We start from the raw sequence: 20,381 nt of genomic DNA on the forward strand, positions 1-20,381 counted from the left end.
CTCCTCCTCCCTCCCCCTCCCTCCCCTCCCTCCCCCTCCCTCCCCCTCCCTTCTCCTCCCTCTCCTTCCCCTCCCCCTCTCTCCTCTTTCACAGGACCCAGTGGGGCAGGGCTGGCAGGAGGCCCTAGAGGGAGAACTGAGAGGCCTGAAACTTACTAAGGGCTGTTCTGTGTGTGTGTGTGTGTGTGTCTGTCTGTCTGTCTGTCTGTGTTTGGGTGCATCTGGATGGACAGACAACTGAAGTAGGGATCAACCTGTGAACGGGTCTAAGTTTCCCCCCTCAAGGTACGATTGCCAGATCAACTCTAGGATGCCCAGTTAAACTGGACTTTCAGATAAATAACTAATCACTTTTAAATATAAATGTCTCAACTATTGCATGGGATAACTTATACTCAAAAGCTATTATTTATCTGAAATTCCAACCTTGTGCCATTCTGCTTTTCTACCAGCTAAATCTAGCATCCCTGCTGGGGTGTGATGGGAAACGGTGGGAAGAGGGAGAAGACAGCCTTCCTTTAAGCCTGCACAGGGAACTCTCCAGGGAACGAGCACGGCCCAGCTACACAGTCTTCACCAGGGCGTCAGAATCATGTCAATAACGGCAGTAATAACGGCGATTGCAGGGCGGGTGTGTGCAGCCTCTCTGCTCGGCTTCGTTGGAGGCGATTGTCCTGTAATTCACGTGGGAAAGCGGCAGTTGGCAGATGTGAGAAGGAACAGGGGCTGTGCAGATGCTGCATTCCATCTCCCGGGCCCCACCTCCTCTGTGCCACTCTTCTTCATCTCCCAGGATCTGGAGCCCCCAAGGTAGCCAAGTGGGAGTCCCTGGGGATTACGGGCATGGATTCGAGGTGGAGAGAGGTGACAAGATGCCACTCCCATCCCCGCCGGCCTCGCCTGTTTTTCCAGGCTTCCCCCATCCACTACTCATGTAGATCCCTCCCTGGTCAGAACTCCCACCGCAGTGCCCCTTGGGCACTTAACCCTCGAGGTAGGCACAGGAGAAGTCAGTGGAAAGTTACTTGCACATAAACGGACGGATGGATGATGAAACCCCAGGAAACCACGGCTCCTCCCCTGCAGGAGCGCCAGGCCAGAAGCCAACCTTCTAGCCTTGGGACCCGCTTCTCTTGCTACACACCCAGAGACCTTGGGCATGTCATTTACCACATGTCCCATTTCTTCCCTTCTAAATGGGAAGCCAGCTTCCCTATCACACCCTCACTGGGCTGTCAGGAGGCAAGAATGAGCTAGCAGGTGCAAAATAACGGCAACATCTAAAAATGAAGGCTCTGTACAAATGTATGCTTTTATAGTGGTCCAATCTGGCCACGGGTGCCTCCACTTAAAGAAATCCAATCCGTGGATATTCAGACACACACATACATCATTATATGATCCCAGGAGCAGCTTCCCAACCTCAATATATAGTTCAGTTCACCAAAATGTAATGTTTTGCTCCCATTTTACAGGAAAGCCTCCAAGGCACAGCTGCTCTCATGAAGGATGGCTCTGAACTGGGCCTGTGGTGGGCTGGCTGACTAAACTGTACTTGAGTTGCCTTCTAGAACAGAGGTTTGCTGGGGACCTGTCTACAGCCAGTTTGATTTCGGATTATAAGAACCATAGTCTTGACAATAACTGTCCTCCTGCCCCTTTAAGAACACAAGTTCCTTCAAGTGCAGATAAGCAGGAAGGGCCCCTACCCAGTCCTGACTGCCTGTTTCACTTCCTTTCAAAGGTGTTTTCTTACTGAAGAAACCCCAAGTCCAAGGTCACATTCGATTTCTTTCAAATGCATGCTCAACTCCCTTTGGGTTGGTTTTATGAAGTTTTTTGGCAGGAAAGGATACAAATAATATATCATTTTTTATTTTATATTTTTTAATAGACTTTATTTTTGAGAGCGGTTTTAGGTTCACAGCATAACTGGGTGAAAGGTATGGAGGTTTCCCATATGCCCCCTGCCCCCCACGTACATAGCCTTCCCCACCGTCAACATAAGTAATGTTTTTTTAAATGTACAAAAGATGAAAGTAAAACATAAAATGATATTTAAAATATAAAAGTAGTACATGCTTCTGGGAAAAACGTAAATAATAGAGGATTGCCCATTTCCCTTCCCCAGAGGAAACCTCTATTCATAGTTCTTAAAACTCCCCTCTGGAAATTGTCTCAATACCCCTCACTTTTTTATTGCACAGAGGAGATCGTACACTCTTTCTGAGGTTCTCTTTTTTCCGCTTAAGAGTATACTTTGGACATCCCTCCATGGCATCATGAATAAACCTGCCCCAATCTTTTTCTAACGGCTGCATCATTTTCCATTGTTTGGGTATTCTATCCTACATTTAACTGATCTAATTAATATATACTTAGGTATGTATTATATATATATGTATGTGGATGCAGACGTAGATATCTATCTTTGAGTGTGTCCAAATACGGCGGTTGAAAACAATTCTAACAGTAGAATCGCTGGATCATGCTGGAAATGCTGGGAGAGCCATTGGTACCTCTGAAAAGTTGGATTTATACTTCCCACCAGGGCCTGTGAGAGCTGCTTTCGCTCTCCTTCTCCTGCATTCTGACCAACCTGAGGCATCATCCAACCTTCTCAGTTTGTCAGTCTGAAAGGGACAGACTAGGGCTCCTTGTTTGATTTGCATCTGAAAGCCTCCTATGGGGGGGGGATCTCTCCCTACATCAATTTTGGCTCAGTGAGAGGGGCTTAGAGACCAGACTCTGGAACCAGATGAGCCACTTGCCAAACTCTACAGCCTCGGTTTTTCCATCTGTAAAATGAGCATCCATCCTTAGACCAAGTTCATGGGGTTATTGAGAGGATCCAACAGAGCAATACAGAGTATCTAGTGCTACAAATGTTAGTGTGTTTCCCATCAAAGCAAAAAAACAAAAAACAAACAAACAAAAAAACACCCCCCAAAATAAAAAACTGATTTCAACTGACCTAGTCAAAGGCCAATTAACAATTTTTGCGGTATCTGAAATCTCACCTTCTCCTTACTCGCCACCCCTGCTTGAGGGTGGAAAATGCAAATCAAATGCTGAAAAAGAAAACTTAAACTGTCACATTAAATGGTTGGTCTCCCTCGCTGAGCAACCTTGGGCGTGTTACATCTCTGAGCCTTGGTTTCTTCCTCTGTAAAACAGGTGTTCACTCTACCTACCCAACCAGGTCTTATGGGGAATGCAGAAGCGCCTGGCTCTGGCAAGCCCCCCACGGATGAGCCTCATTATTGCTACTGTCAGCCACGAATCCCTCCAGGGGCTCAGCCCACGTACCCCAGCAGGACAGGTGGAGAGTAAATTCCCCTCAACTAATAGACGATTCACAAACACCTATTAGATGCCAGGCTACTTGAAGACCCTGTGAGACTCTAAGCACTGCGTAGGGCACTGGTGGAAGGGAATCCTCCAACTTTCTGGTCTGCCCTTTGAGACAGGTTTCTCCATGTCCTTCAATGCTGTACAGAATCTCACCTGGGTTTGTGCATGGTGGGGAGAGTAATTCGCCTGCTTTGAGGTTACAATTAATCCCACCATGAGTGAGTGCTGTGGTCTGAATGTTTGCGTCCTCTCCAAAATTCATGTGTTGAAATCCTACCCCTCAATGTGATGGTATCAGGAGGTGGGGCCTTCACAAATGGGATTAGTGCCCTTATAAAAGAAACCCCACAGAGCTCCCTAGCCCTTCTGCCATGTGAGGATACAGTGAGAAGTCTGTGGCCCTGAAGAGGGCCTTCACCCGACCATGCTGGCACTCTGATCTCAACATCCAGCCTGCAGAACTGTGAGGAATATCTGTTGTTTGTAAGCCACCCACTCTGTGGTATTACTGAGCTAAGAGTTCTTTTCAAAGACCGCTGAAAGAGCCACACCATGTAAGGAACAGAGATACAATCAAAAGCACATCTCAAAGCATAATGGCTTCACTGTGGAGGAACCTGCCAGAGAACACCTTAGTCAAGTGATCAAAGTTAACATTCCCAACAATGGAACAAACCAAGACCACGTGCCTCCTGATGCGAGACACCGAGAAGGTCACAGCATCCCTTGTGTAGTATTCCTGCCAAAAAGGCAAAGCCCCAATCTAATCACGAGGAAACATCAGGCAAACCTAATTCAAGGGAAATTCCACAGAACAACTGGCTTGTCGTCTTCAAAAATATTTGTGTCATGGAACACCGAGAGAGGCTGAGGAAGTTCTAAATGAAAAGACACTAATGGGACATGACAACTCAGTGTGATACATGCTCCTGGACTGAAACCTGAATCAGAAAAAGAAAAATTGTTATAAGGATATTATCAGGCTAATAGGCAAAATGTGAATTAGGTCTGTAGCTAAGATAGCAGTGTTGGAGCAATGTGAAATTTCTTAGCACGGATAAATGTGCAGTGGCTATGCTGGAAAAGGTTCTTGCTCTTAGTAAATGCGCACCAACTATTTGGAGGTAAAAGCTGTCAGATTTGCAAAGCGTTTACAAGATAGATGATAGATAGATAGATAAAGAGTGAGAGAGAATGATAAAGCAAATGTGGCAAAATATTACCAATTGATGAATCTTCATTGTGTTTTTGCAGCTTTTCTGAAAGTCATCTTGTTATCATAAACAATCAGGTGTGGTCCAAGGGGGCCATCAGGAATAACAAAGACACTCCAAAAACTTGGGAAATTCCAAAAGTTTAGAGGCTCCCTCCCAGGAACGGGGGACCAAGGCCAGCCACATTCTTTCTTATGCAAAACCAGATCAAGTATTTTAGCTAAAAAAGTAAGGCATTTCTGCAAACATAGCCATAGAGTACAAAATAGAAAATTCAGACATTAAAATACCTCCTCCTGGCCCAAACTAAAATTATGTCCCTGTCTGGATGTAGATAGAAAAATAGAAAGACTGAAGTCCAAATGTATGCTTACTCTTTGTGCCAAGGACCATAAGTAGTAAAAATAAGGGGGGAGAACGTGTGTGTAAATATGCCGGGCAAGCCATTTTCATGAATGAGGAATTTTAGGTCTTTGGAAGCCAAGCATGCACATGCAGGTTCAAATCTGAGAAATGATTCTTGGAGGACAAAAACGAACAAACAAAACACACCACCGCAACAAAAGCCGGTGTGCTTTCGTTTGCTTAGCGTTGGGAACAATTCCATTACCAATCAATCATCCCACAGTTAGTTAAAATACTGCCCTTAGATGACTGAGTTTCATCCATGACTGAATTTGGCTCCTTCTCATCCTAGATCTAGAATCTTTCTCCTGAAGTATGCGTTGTCTGAGCTCTAGCACCTAAAATCATGCCTAAAGGACTAGGGGCCCACAGTTGCAAGTGAGGAGTTTGGGTTCGTGGTCATGGCTCTGCTAACCAGCTGAATACCCTTGGGCAGGTCACCTAACCTCTCTGTGCTGAGTTTCATCCTCTGCGAAAGATTGATACCAGCACCTAGCCCCTTTATCTGCATAAGGATGCTTGAGGGATAAAATGACACCCAAAATGAGAAAATGCATTGATAAAGTTGAGAAACACCAGATACATGTGAGATGTATTACAGAAGAATTACTGAAGCCCGGAATGTAAGGTGACACCTGTAAGCTGTAAGCTGGTCTTTTTAATTTAATTTAATTTTTTTCCCAACTGTTGTCCAATTTGCTGGTTCCCCTGAGCTGGTGCCTAAACCTTTTTAGGTAATCTGCTGCTCTCGACTGTGGAATTTAGGCCAGGCAGAGAGTGTGCAGGGGGAAATAGTAAATTAAATTTCCAAAGCAGAGTTCTTCAGTGGTTTATCCGGTTTATTGGTAGCCATACCATCTCTTCCATTCTCTCTTAGAAACCCTGTTGGTGACTTCCTGTAGTTCAAGAGACCTCTCTTTTAGACAGACTGGGGTCCACAGTCATCCAAGTGGTCTTTGGAGAGAATCCACGTACTTAGACAAAAATTACATCTTTATTTTCATCAACCTCTACCTGAGTGTAAGCATTTCCTTCAAGTATGCACGTAGGTGCATCTCTTAGTCAGCACGGGCTGCTGTAACAAAGTACCGTAGATTGGGTGGCTTCAACAACAGACATTTATTTCTCACAATTTTGGAAGCTGGGGAGTCCAAGATCAAGGTGCTGGCAGATTCAGTGTCTGGTGAGGGCCCACTTCCTGGCTCGTAGACACTCGCCTTCATTCAGACAAACGTTCAGTCCGTAACAGCAAGGAACCTCTGTTATTAGCAGTTCCTGTGACTGCATCAACAACAGAAATCACAGATATTTTTATATCTGTTCACGTTTTGCACTACACACTCACCACTATTTTGAATTTATGCTGGGTATGAGACCTCCTCGTAGATTGTGTTATTTAATGCATAAGGAAGCATGTATATTACTGCACCACAGTGTTTACAACTCTTTTGGTAACTGTATGGAAATAGAATTGCTTTCATTCGTGATCCCAGGTTTTTTATTTTCTGCATTTATGTAATTCTGAGAAAGGGTCTAGAGGCTTCCTCAGATCGCCCTGGCACAAAAAGAGTTAAGAACCCCAAAGCTCACTCCACCCTGACTCGCCTCCCATTTCCTCATAACCAGACCCTGGGCTGTGAGGAAACAGGACTCTGATTCACTTTTCTTTTCCTTTTTTTTTTTCATTTAAAAAATTGAGTTAAAATTCATATAACATAAAATTAACCATTTTAATGTGAACGATTCAGTGGCATTTAGTACATTCACAGTCTGGTGCAATCACCACCTCTAACTAGTTCCCAAACATTTTCATCACCGTAAAAGAAACCTTGGACCTATTAAGGCTTCACTCCCTTTTCCTCCCTCCCCAATTCCTTGGCAGCCTCTAATCTCCTTTCTGTCTCTATGGATTTGCCTATTCTGGATGATTCACATGAATGGAATCCAGAATATGTGGTCTTTCGTATCTGACTTCTTTACTTAGCAGGTTTTCAAGGTCCTTCCATGTGGCAGCATGCATCAGTGCTTCATTCCTTTTGATGGCTAAATAATATTCCATCGTATGGTTAGACCACATTTCATTTATCCATTCGTCCATTGAGGGACATTTGGATCGTTCTCACTTTTTGGGTATTGGAATAGTGCTGCTATGAACAAGAGTACAAGTATTTGAGTACATGCTTTCGATTCTTTTGGGCATACACCTAGGAGTGGAATTGCTGGGTCGTATGGATATTCAATGTTTAACTTTGTGAAGAATATGATCAGCTTTTACATCTTTAGTTAAATCTATTTGCTAAAGTGAGATTTGGTCATTGTAGTGTCTGTGAATCCCAGTTGTCCATATCGTCTTGACCAACTCAGACAATTCATTCCTGGCTATAAATTGCACAGTATAAACCTAGAACTCAACTCTCTTTTTCCTGGTGCTTTCATTTGCCCCATGTTTGGCCTTTGTGTGAAAAGATGACATCCTCCTCTTCTTCTTGCTTTGATGGAAATTATGTCTACGGGATTCTTTCCCTGGGAAGGCTCCAGGGAGGGTGGGCATCAGAGAGAATTGGGGAAGTGGGTGGACACGCTGGTAAAGGCTTGCTCCTTCATTGGCCTCGGTACGTGCCAGTCAGTTCTGATGTGCAAGTAAGCTGATCACTGCAGGCACCCGTCAGACAGGAAAGAATAACGTGGCAGAAAGGAAGGCAAGAGAGCTGGTCTGTGCACCCACCTAGGAAAAGGTGGTGACCGCCCCGGGTCACCAGCTCCAAGGACAACTAGGCTCAGGTTGAAGCTTAGCAGAGGGTGGAGAGGCTGAACTGTCCCGTGCACACGCTCAAACTTTCCACTCTTGGGCAGCTGGGTGGGAATGACGAGAGAGGGCGTGCTAGGCAGAGGAAGAGACGGATGAGTCGATGGACCCATTCCTGGGTCCTAGGAAGAGCCAGGGGCACTGGGGGCACAGAGGGAATGAGAATGAAAGGGGCAGGACTGACTTCATAACTTGGGGACACAGGGCAAAATGAAAACATGGGGCCTTTTGTTGAGAATTATGAAGAATTTCAAGACGGCAGCAGCAGAGCATTAAGTCAAGCACAGGGCCTCTATGAGGGTGGGGCCTTGTGCGACAACACAGGTCACAGGCCCAAGAAACCAGCCTCGGGGAGGGGAAATGGTCAGGGTCAGCCAAGAAGGCTGATTAGGGCCCACGTGCGGTGTCCCCCCAAATTTGGGCCACTTGTCCATTGCCCACCTGAGCTTCATTTTTCTCCCCGTAAAGCCATTAACCACCTTCCGCTGATGACCTGGGAACTATATGCTACAAAAAAGCTTTGACGTCCACCGAAGAAGCACATTACAATATATGAACACTTATTACTTGCTAATGATAATTCTGCTTCACAATGGAATAAAAGTTTCATTTTTAACCCAGGAGGCTGTTGGGCGTATGTAATGCCTCCCCTTCTGATACGTTGTTTGACCTACTAATTTTGTTTTCACCACTGTAATATGAACGACTGCTGGGAAGAATATTAAAGTAGTGAAAAGCTGTGTGAAACTGCCAGTGTTCAAGATAAAGAATCCCCTTTATTGCGAGCGTGCCAGGCTGTGTAGGAAAAGGCAACGAGCAGATTGGGTTTCTGTAATGAAATCATTTGAAAATTGGAGCAGGCAAATTTTTTAAACATGTTTTTTTGTTTGTTTTTGTTTTTAAATTTATTTATTTATTTTTGGCCGCATTGAGTCTTCGTTTCTGTGCGAGGGCTTTCTCTAGTTGCGGCAAGCGGGGGCCACTCTTCATCGCGGTGCGCGGGCCTCTCACTGTCGCGGCCTCTCCCGTTGCGGAGCACAGGCTCCAGACGCGCAGGCTCAGTAGTTGTGGCTCACGGGCCTAGTTGCTCCGTGGCATGTGGGATCTTCCCAGACCAGGGCTCGAACCCGTGTTCCCTGCATCGGCAGGCAGATTCTCAACCACTGCGCCACCAGGGAAGCCCATGGCAAATTTTTAACTGATACAATCTATTACTATGATATCTACGCTTAAAAGTTTTAATGATGGAAACCTTGGATGGTTTCTTGAGATGGAATATAACTTTACCCTGATGTGGCCTACAGAACAAAAGTCTAAAGGCCTTAGGGTAGGATTCTAGAAAAGTGTAGTGTTTAAATGAGGCAGCTTCTAGGCCGGCCAGTCTGGGTTCAGACACTGCCTCAGGCTTTCACTATGTGGTTTGGGGTAAGTTACCTGATTCTCCAAGACTCCCTCATCTGCAAAATGGGGGACCTTAGGGTGCCTCTGTCAGAGATGCGTGCAAGGATTTGGGGAGATGACACATGGAAAGCTCCCCCCTTTATGGTAAGCCCTCAAAAAATGTTTGCTATTATTATGGTCATGATTGCTGCTGCTGTTGCTTTTGTTGTGGTGGTTCTTGGTGCTATTATTGTTATTACACCATCTGGCCCCTGCCTGCCTCTCCTCATTATTTCGTGTCAGTTTCTCTCATTGGATGCAAGCCCTGGGGGGAAATGAAGCTACTCCTCGCCCCCTGCATGTACTCAAAGGTTCTCTGCCTTCTTATTGTTGCCATTGCTGTGAGGAGGCTGAGTAACCACTTGAGGGGATGTTGTAGAGGTGAATTCAAGCCACAGAAAGGAACCGGGTTGAATGAGATCCCCTGTAAAGTTCCCCTTGGCTCTAAGAGTCCATCAGATCAACAAAGTGCACAGGAAAGTTAGCAGCCCAGGGTCCGACATTCTCGAGATTGTTCCTTGACCCTCCCTGCTCTCCTGGTACTGCCCCCTCCTTTTCAGCCCCCTAGCTGAGGGAGCCTTCTGTTCCGTTGCATGGTGTACAACGTGGAGCCCCCCCCCCCCCAGGCTGGGAATCCTGGTAGAGACGGGCCTCCGTGAGAGCACATAGACTTGGTAGTTAGATGTCGAGCAAGTTGCTTCAATTCTCTGAGCCTCAGTTTCTTCAGCAGTAAAATGGGGGTATTAGTAGCCACTGCACAGGGTGAGAACTGAATCAGATGTTGTACACAAAGGGCTTTAACAGAGGGTCTGACATACAGCTAGGCCACTAAATATCACCTCCCTGTCATCAAGGGGGGACTCGGGCTGGGTCTTTAAGGAGATTTAGATGAACAGATGGAGCTTGTGGGGTCCCAGGGGAAAGTGGCTTGAGGCAGGTGGGGGCAGATGGCAGGAAGCCCTGAAAAGTGGACAAAGGGACCTGGGCCTGAGAAAGCAAAGAGTCGGGAGCCTTGCTTAGTCCCCGTTCCCCCTCCCCTTCTCTGGTCAGTGCTCTGCGTAAAATGTAACAGGTTAAAAATAATAGGATGAATTTTCCTGAACTCGGATTTCAAGGGCTGTTTCCCCAGCTTTGGAAATAGCTACAAATCTGTCCCCGGCCCGCCCTGGAGAGCAACATAAAACACAGTGTGCCCTGACACCGCTTCCTGGTTCCACTGGGCACGGGCTTCAACGTGGCCACCTTCCAGCGCAGGCTCTCTTGGCACGGTTTTCACGGCGTCCGTGGCCTCCCGAGGAGAGGAAGGCAGGGCCTGGCTCAGGTGGGCTGTCTAGTCAGCTTTCGCTGGAGAGTCCTGAGCCCCGGGCACACGCTGCCGTTCTTTTGTCCCTCCAAGCCTCTGTCTTTTCTTCGGATTGAGAACTCCCACCTCAACTGGTGACCCAGCACATGCTAAAGCATTATAGACGGTAGCTTCCAGGAGGCAGGAATTATCCCTGACGTCTGAAGCATCAATACTGGAAGGACTGAAGAGAAGAAAGCGAGGCGGCTAGAGTCACAGGTGCAGAGTGGGGCTGAGCCAGGTGCAAGGACCTTCCTCACCGAAGCCAGTCAGTTCCATGCCATCCTTCACTGCTAACTGAGCAACTACTATGTACCAGGCATTGTGAGACACAAGGCAGCCTGCCTCCCGCTCTTCCTGGTGAGTCTCAGGCGCAGACCCGGGGCCCCAGGGGTGAAGAATTTTCTCAGCGTCAATAATACAGAGTGGCTACTGGCCGAGTTGTCACAACGCTGGATCTCTAAGCCTCAGTTTCCGCATCTGTAAACCTCTCCTCATGGAAAGGCCCTGGGCATGAAAGGCGAAAACAAACATAAAGCCCCTATTACAATGCCTGACTGAAATTTTATTGGCTGAAAAATTAGCAAAAGATCTCATTGAAAATCTCAGTAAACTGGTACTTTAAAAGAGAAAGAACTAATATAAAAACATCTAAAATGTGCAATTAATTCCAAACACTGAGGAGTTTTTTCTCAACCCTCCATCCTAAATAATAATAATAATAATACAAAGCAAAACAATAACAACACTGTCACACACCGAAGCATTTCAGCCTCCCAGCAATCCTGGAAGGTTAAGTACTGAATGATCCCATTTCACAGATGAGAAAATACACAGAAAAATTAATTCACAGGCCAGGGTCACACAACTCTCGGGAATATTCCTTGAGTTCGCATTTGCTTCCATCTGCCTCCCGCTGCCCGTTGCATTCTTCCTAGAACCCCCGGAAAGTCAGCAAGTCAGGCCTAACATGGCAGCCACTCTTCCTTTCAGGGACTTGCCTCCTTCTCTTTCCCTTCCTCTCTATCCATTTCTAAAGAGACAGGCAGAAGGAAGGCTGCTTGTTACCTAACTAGAAAAATGCTCCAGGGTTTACAAATTTCTACTCCTCCATTGCCTTCGGAGACATTGCTCTGCAAGGCCTGAGGAGAAGGCCTTGGGGAGAAGCAGGGAGCCTTAGTGTCGTACCTTTGTCATCCGGAGACTCGGGGAGGAAAGGAGTGATTTTTTGACAGCAGCTGGGTGAGGGGAAATGGACTCCCAGAACCCGACAGAAATGGTGTCAGCACGAAGCACCTGCCGGCTGAAAAGGGCCAAAAAATCCACCCTGCACGCTCCTTCCTGAGTTGCCACGATGAAGTGGACTCTCGGGCCAGTCGACTAGGGGAGGGTCAGGGGGACATGTCACCAGAGAGATGACATACTGTGCCTGCATGAAAAAGTCCAGTGCCCTCATTCGGGAGCAGAATGACAGCCGCCCAGCAGAGCGTGAACTGGGGAACCAGACGGTCACCTGCCCCTGCCCACCGTGTCCCCCTCCCTCCCCAGGAAGAAGGAAGTCTAGTGGACGCAGAAATGGGGAAGTCGGAGGTGCTCCTGCAGTGGCTTTCATGGGTCTATATAACAATTGACTCTAATCCCCAGTGAGACAAAAGCCTCGGCCATAAACAAGATTAGCAAGGGGTTTCTGGAAACATTTTCTGAGGACGCAGGGAGGGGGAAGGAGTTTTGTGTGTACTGCTTTATCTGAAAACTCGCACGACCTGGCTCTTTTTCCCTTCACAGGCCATGTGCAGCTCCCCTCCCCTCCCCCCATGGTATTTGTGACTAATTTCAGCCGCGAGGGGAGGGGTCCCTACTATTCACAGAGTCAGGTGCCATTTTGAAAACTGCTCCTCTCTACCTAGAGCTCCCATATTTCCGGATGTAACTCAGAAACGCACTTCAAAATGGAATCCTGCTCAAAAAGACTCCCTTCAAAATACGGAGTTCGATTTTTAAATTGAATCTTCAGATTTTAGAGATAATGGGATTGCAGTCTCTGGCCTTCCACCCGGGCCTCCTTAGCAATCACTTTTGTAATTTAGGAAAATCAGGAACAGGAAAGTAAAAGAACTTCCTCCTTGTCCGGCAGCAAATCAATAGCAGACCTTGAACTTGACTTATTTTCCTAAGAGGCAGGCGATGTACTCTATAAACTCCCGATAAATTCACCGCCAACCCGCAAATATTCCGGTTATTTGATTTGGGTGCTAACCAAACTTACAGCATTTAAAAAAATATGCATGTTACAATGAGAAAACTTTTTTTTTTTTTTTTTTAAATCACTTAAGGGTGCTTTACTTCTCACCCAAGTCTAGGAGAAAGCCAGCGAGGAGACAAAGAGGGCCGGGGTGGGGCGTAGGGCTTCCACTGGCCTGAAAGCTGAAATCACGGGAATCGCACCGCTGCAGTGGGCGAGGCCCTGGGGCGAGGGACACCGCACCCTGGCCTGGGGATGTCTGCAACGGACAAAGGCAGCTTCGCAGTAAAGGAATGCCAGTCCCCCTAGGTACCACCCAGGCCCTTAGTTATCACGCTCCGGTCCCCAAGAACAGGTTTGCGCGGCTGCTGCAAAAATCCATGATGACAGAACAGACATAAAAGGCTGGGGGGATGCATTATGAAGGAAGTGTTGCAGGGTGGGCTTTGCGCGTTTTGTTTTTCCGCCCTCGCTGCGGCTAGGTGCGTGGGTGGACGCGGGGGGTGGGCCCCCAACGCCGGGCAGGCCCCGGATGCCGTTCCGGAGACGCGGCGCGAAGGAGTTAAGCGCGCCGGCGGTGACGTCACCTCATTTGCATAGGAGCGCGCATATAGCGGCGCCCGCCGCGCCCCGCCCGGCACTCGGCGGCGACCACTGAGCAGACCTTACTTTGCTGGCTCGCAACTCGCTCCGGTGAGCCCCGGGGCCCCTGCCTCCTGCCCTTTGCTCCGCTTCACGCCCCGCGCCCGCACCCGCATCCCTGAAGCCGAGCGCGAGTGGTCCTCCCGGGAAAGGCTGCTGCTGGGGAGCTTGGGGATGCTAGGCCCTTCCAGATGCTGGGTAACGGGGTCGGGAACTCGGTGATTTTTGTTTGTTTGTTTTTTAAATACTTAAAAATTTCGCGTTTTGCTATGGCAGCTTCGAAGGGAACATTTTTTTTCTTTCCTCTCCCCCCTCCAAAAAAAAAAGCATTCTGCATCGCCTCAGGTGGTGATGAATCAGGAACAGAAAGATCCTTTGTTCCAGCTCACACCCACCCAAGCCCGGAGCTTCACAACCACATTTTTTCTCTCGCCTCCGATGGCTTCGTGGGCTGTATCTGTTCAGGTTTAAGGCGGCTGGGCTATATTATGAAATGTTTAAAACGCCCTTCTTGCGTGGGGATGTGTGCAGAGCTGCGGAATTGCTCCTAAATGCAGATCAGGGTTGATCTAGAGGGTGTGGGGGGGCAGCTTTGTGTGCGGCTGGCTGCAGTGTTGAGCAAAAGGAAGGAAGCGGGTAGGGCGGTGGTCGGTGGCGCCCGGCAGCAGCTGCTGCCTTTGTGAGCAGAGAAGAAAGCAGGACGGCTCGCATCTTTGGGGGAGAGGCCACGTATAGAAAACGGAAACATTTTGTGCAGCCTTGGCTTCATTTTAAGAAATCTAACTCGATTTTCTTCCCCTTAAACTTGAAATGGTTTCACTTTTCTCTAATGTTGAAACGCTGCAAGTAACGAACCCACAGTGGTTAATTTCACTGTTCCGAAAGATTCGGCTTCCTAGTGTGGGCGATCTTCCCAATTTGACCCCCCGCGTTTTGAAATACTAAAGGCGGGGAGAGGGGCTCTCTTTTTCTCCTGTAGAAAGAGGATGATCTTTAGCCCTGAATGAAAGCGGAAGGGGGCAAAGTGGGTTTTCCGGCAGGAGACAGCAGGGCAGAGGCGCATTTCTGAGTCGGGAGAGACGAGGGTAGGTGGCCCGCCCTCAATCTCCCTCTTGGCTTTGTACCTGCAGCTTCCTCTGCAGCCATGTCTGACAAACCCGATATGGCTGAGATTGAGAAATTCGATAAGTCGAAACTGAAGAAAACAGAAACGAGAGAGAAAAATCCACTGCCTTCACAAGAAAGTAAGCCTCTCTCCTAGCCCCCTTCTTTAGAAAAGGCCGAGCGGGAGTGGCGGGGTGGGTGGGAGAGGATGGGAGGGGCTGGGAGAAGAATTGGGTGGGTGCAGGGAGTGCGGGGGAGGAGCTGACAGTTTTTTTTGATTCATGCGGCATGGAAAGGTTAATTGAAAATTGCCTTGCAGCCAAGAAACACAGGGCTTTAATAATTTAACAGTTGAATGTTTAATATACCATATTAATATGCAAATACCTTTATCCTTTTCTCTGTTCGAATGTTGTATTTCACATAAATATTTCATGATGGAATGCCTATTTGTGCTTGTAGAAATTTGTCTGATGAGGAGAGATGTCTTTAAACGAAAGTACTGAAATCCTAGGCTCGGCTATACTGAATTCGCATCTCCAGTCCCCTCCATCTTTTTTCTTTTTGTCTTTTTCTTTTCCGGTCGCAGCGATTGAACAGGAGAAGCAAGCAGGCGAGTCGTAATGAGGCGTGCGCCGCCAGTATGCACTGTACATTCCACGAGCATTGCCTTCTTATTTTACTTCTTTTAGCTGTTTAACTTTGTAAGATGCAAAGAGGTTGGATCAAGTTTAAATGACTGTGCTGTCCCTTTTCACATCAAAGAATGGAGAACTACTGACAACGAAGGCCGCGCCTGCCTCCCATCCGCCTGTCTGGCTGGCAGGGAAGGAAAAGATCTTGCATGTTGGTGAAGGAAGGAGGCTGGGTGGGACGACAGTGAAATCTAGAGTAAAGAGCAAGCTGGTCCAAGGTGTCCTGCGGGCTGTAAAATGCAGTTTAATCAGAGTGCCATTTTTTTTGTTGTTGTTGTTCAAATGATTTTAATTATTGGAATGCACAATTTTTTTAATATGCAAATAAAAAGTTTTAAAACCTGGCTGGTGTGACGGGATGGTCTCTGAAAGGAGCGGCTTATTCAGATGAAACCTTTGCAAAAGGGTCAAAGGTGGGTGCCCTGGGGACGATAGATGACGAACATCTGGTCATTTGGGTAAAACGACACAGAAATGGGTTTCATCCAGGTATGTGAAATTACCTTGTCTACACTAGGTAATTAGATCATTTTCTTGGGCTCATTGAATTCCTAGTATCTAGCGTTGAACGAAAACTGATAGAAGCATATTTGCAGTGCTTAACTGTTGAAGGGTTTGTTTGTTAAGCCGACACTGAATTTATTGCATCTGATCAAGAAAATGAAGGTGGTGGTAATTCACAGCACACTGTTTCAGGTGTCAAACCTGAGTTATTTAGACAATTATCAGTCCTGTCAGATAAGGAGAAAATGACATTTTTAACAGCTGCTTTATAAAAGGATTGAAGATAATGTGCTTCCTCTTTGTCTAACGGCTGGTTCCAATTCAAATTCAATATTTAAAATTGCTTTTATAAGTGCACTTAATGGTTAATGAATATGACTTAATTCTCAACTTGGATAATGAAAAAAGTCTTTGGATTTAAAGGACACCAGCAGGACAAGGATGGAATTTGTGCTGTTTAAATCTGATAGGATTTAATTGGCTCACCTCCAGGCCTTACCTTTGTTGAGTCCTTGATAACTTCTCAATCATTTGAAATTCCTATTTTAACCTGTGGGTAAAAGCCAAGCCCTTGCTTGGGGGGGCGTTTAATGTGCAGAAAGAGGGAAATAAGGGTACCAAGTTTTTAAAGTAAAAGGGATGTCTTTCTTAACGTCTTTAATGGATTCTTGCCTTATATAAGGAAGGGTGCAAATTTTTCAAGAATAAGAGTGGAAACAACATTTAGTGATAGTTGATCTAATAGTTCAGCAAAGCTAGCTAAGATTTACAATGCAAATGTCCAAGACGTTAAACAACTCGCTACCCCACACACACACAACTGACTTACAAAAATACCCCCTTTTTTTTTTTTTTTTTTTTTTTAAATACCCATTTTTAAGGAGAGGGGGTGGAGGGCAAATTGCTGATGATTATTAAGCCGGTTGATTTAACTTCCTTGGCTCGACACTTTATTTTGAGAAATGCGCAGGAAACCATTTATCTGTGGTTTAGACCATCAACCAGACAATCACCTAGAAGACTATCTGCATTGCAAGGGAAGGGATGTGTGCAGGCAACTGCCAAACCTGAGAGGCCTCAGCCTGCTGGATCCATCGAGAAGAGCGGTGAGCACGCAGAGGTCTGGGAGCCTTCTCAAGACGGAGTCTGGCCCTCCAGCCCTGCATTTTCTCTTCCTGCCTGTAATGAAGGGTGTGGGCAAAATGAAAATGTCCATGCCACAAAGGTAAACCAAGCCCACGTAGCTGTTTGCTCTGTGCATTTTTCAAACAACGCCGAGATGAAATCAGATTGTAAGGAATGCACACAACTAAAGTGTTCCTCAGTTTTTAAATAAAAATGAGCATTAAGGGGAAAAGGGTGAATCATGAAATCAAGTGATGGGAGAGAAGACCTTTCTCTCCTGGGAGGACAAAGCTCAAATGTAGCTCCCTGCGCCCCGGAAAAAAATAAAATGAAAAATCTGGTAAGGATTGGCTGCTTGGTGTGTGGGATGGGGAAATTGATTGACAAGCTTCTGCATGTATCACACTGAACACTTAGCTGCTGCACATGGAGACGGGTGCAGGGTGGGAGTGAGGAGGAGAGGCTGCTTTTTTTTTTTTTTTTTTGATGGGGGAAGAGAGTTCTGTTTTCTTCCCAAGAGAGGGTCTTCCCAGATGGCTGGGGTATTTATGAATCAGTATGGGAATTTATACCCCTGCTATTGAGGAGCTTGGAGTGGACAATTTTTCACAAACATGAAGGGGACCTGAGGGTCACCGTTAGAATGAGGGATCCTTCCAATTGTAGGAGACCCTAGCCACCTCATCTTCGACCCTCTCCCCCTGCAAACCCCCAGGAGGAAACAGCCCAAGGGAGCTTATGTACAAGCCGAAGGTCATACAGTCCGGTCTGGGCTGGGACTTACGCAAACTTTGAATTGAGCAGGAAGAATAAAGCAAAAAGAGAGGAAGTAAAAGAGGCTTGTTTGGGACAGTCTTTTCATTTCTAAATCTCGCAAATTCCTCAACCATCACAGCCACACTTTTCAGTCTTCCGATGGATGGAATTTTCAAGCTACTTTATTCTTCCAGGAGAGCAGCATAGCTTTGGGGCTGTATCTCCGAGGATTGTGCATACGGGGGAGCTGGGGGGAAGCATGCGAAGTCTTAACAAACTCTCCCCTGTGCAGGGTCTCTTCCACCCCTGATAATCATTGCATCCCCTCCCACAGTCCTGTGAGTTAGATAATATCTCCTTGAAATGCACCGGGAAGATCTCTTTATTTCCCTAAAGAAGCATCTTAACACCTCAAGACACCAAAATGAAATAATTTTCTATTCTTTCTAAACATATGGGGCCAATTTTGTGCTTACTAGAAAGAACAGCACGTTTTGGAAACAACATTATGGCCAAAAAAAAAAAAATCTTGAGCCTTTTTTTAGTTCAATAATGCAAACTGAAAACATTGTTTCATAGCATCGAAAGCGCTTCACACTTTGAGAGTGGCTTACACACCAATCTAAGAAAATGAAATACATCAATTTGAAGTTCAACTATATTTTATTTGCATGCAAGGAGAAGGGCCTAAATTAGAAATTTAAGACACAGATGTACCATGAAGTAAGCTAAGAAGAAGATACGTTTCTAAGACCTATATTTACCTGGCTTATTTTTTTCTTGGATACTTGTATAGTTTTTGATCTTTCTAATCATATTCTCGTGCTGGTACCAGCCCAGCTCTTAGCTTCTGAGGCTTCTGTGGGCAGGGTCCCTGCAGTCTGTGTTCACATTTGTGTATTTTTTCTTCTACATCCAATAGTATGCCTTGCATAGTAGTGGACAAATATTAGGGCTTCAACAGACCCTCTTCCCCTCTTAATTGATGGGGACCTCATTTAACATGTTTTTGAACATACTTTTGAGTATGTGAATATCATGCTCGATAGCACAATTTTTAATATATATATATTTAATATATGTATATTTTTTAATCAAGGAGACTATACAGGGACATTCTTCTCCATACTTATTGCTAATACCCACCTAAATATAATGAAAGGAAATTCACAGGTAATGTGGAATCTCCATTTGTGAAATTTAAGAATTCTTTTACAAATGTATTTAAATAGCTTTGAATGCTAATTTGCCACCATCCTTGATGTGCTGATTTTGAATCAACGCTTATAGTCAACTACATATTAATAAGCCAGAGCACTGGGTCATTCGTTCACTCCACGGGTGTTTATTGCCTGCCCGGTACATGCCAGGTATTTTATTTGCCACAGAGAGAGTCGTAAATAAAATGTAGTCCCTGCCCTTGCATGTCTTCCCTTGGCTCAAGATGCCCTTTTCATCTAAACTTGAGTGGAAAATGCTAAGAAGTTATTCTTTTCCATTTTTAGGGTGAATGTCGAACCTAAGGGCTTTGTATTTTCAAATGAGTGTGAAGATCTCTGCTCTGCTTTGGTGTGGACTTTTTTCCAAATGTCTCTATAATGATTCCATTCAAATCTCTTCGAAAGCTCAACGGTGAGTGACATTTGATGGAAACCACCTGATTCTTTGCATCACAATCAAAAATTTTATCAGCATAGAAAGATTGGGCATAATAACTCCTGCCTCTTATCTTTTGACAATCCTTTATGAGGAATGCCCAAGACTTAGGAATGGACTGACTGGGTATTATTTTAAAATCTATCTTTTTCTAGGATTTTATCATTTAGATGCTGAATTTCCAGAGAAACACTTCTCTTTTTTTCGAACTTTATTTTATTGAAGTATAGTTGATTTACAATGTTGTGTTAGTTTCCGGTGTACAGCAAAGCGATTCAGTTATATATACATATATATCTATTCTTTTTCAGATTCTTTTCCCTTATAGGTTATTACAAAATATTGAGTAGAGTTCCCTGTGCTATACAGTAGGTCTTTGTTGGTTATCTGTTTTATATATAGTAGTGTGTATCTGTTCATCCCAAACTCCTAATTTATCCCCTCCCTTCCCCCCAGCTTTCTCCTTTGGTAACCATAGTTTGTTTTTTATGTCTGTCCGGAGAAACATTTCTTATTGCTAAATCCTTACCCTTCCTCTGTCAACCTTCCTTCTCCAATTTGACTAAGATTGTCAGGGGCAAAAACAGTCATTCAAATTTTGAAATCCTCAGAGAATGTAGCAAAATGGCGACCACGTGAGGATATCTGTAAGCCTAGCACCTGGCTGACGGACGGCTGGGTCACTTCTGTTTAGTAGGACTCCATAGCTTTGAGCCTCAACAGAGAGGGACAAGTTACGTTCATGATCTATTCAAAGCAGTTGGAGCTATTCCTGTCCCATTATTGTCAAGCCACAGGAAATTATGCCTTTCCTCATTACCATACTGAGCTCTGTAAGTGGCTGATACCCTTTGGCTACCCTTTGGCTACACAGAGACTTTGTGATAGTGTTTTCCCAACCTAGAAACAAAAATATTTCATAAGATTAAATATATATACTATTTATATATACATAATATTATATATATCGACTGTCATCCATTTATTTCAACCAAATGTCATGGCTTGCATGGAGGGTGGAAAAAAATCATTATTTATTCAGCAAACATGTATTGAGCACCTCCTGTGTACCCAGCTCTTTCCTAGCTGCTGGGGT

General features: G+C 45.5%; 1 protein-coding gene across 1 annotated transcript; it reads left to right on the plus strand.

The window, feature by feature from the left end:
* Positions 1 to 13,345: 13,345 nt before the first annotated feature.
* Positions 13,346 to 15,588, plus strand: TMSB4X (thymosin beta 4 X-linked). The gene is made up of 3 exons (XM_057539081.1): positions 13,346 to 13,496; positions 14,576 to 14,689; positions 15,139 to 15,588. The coding sequence occupies exons 2-3, from the start codon at positions 14,590 to 14,592 to the stop codon at positions 15,171 to 15,173; spliced, it is 135 nt and encodes a 44-aa protein (XP_057395064.1). The 5' UTR covers positions 13,346 to 13,496; positions 14,576 to 14,589; the 3' UTR covers positions 15,174 to 15,588.
* Positions 15,589 to 20,381: the final 4,793 nt, after the last annotated feature.

Source organism: Balaenoptera acutorostrata, chromosome X (genome assembly GCF_949987535.1).
Source record: "Balaenoptera acutorostrata chromosome X, mBalAcu1.1, whole genome shotgun sequence".
NCBI classification, from domain to species: Eukaryota; Metazoa; Chordata; class Mammalia; order Artiodactyla; family Balaenopteridae; genus Balaenoptera; species Balaenoptera acutorostrata.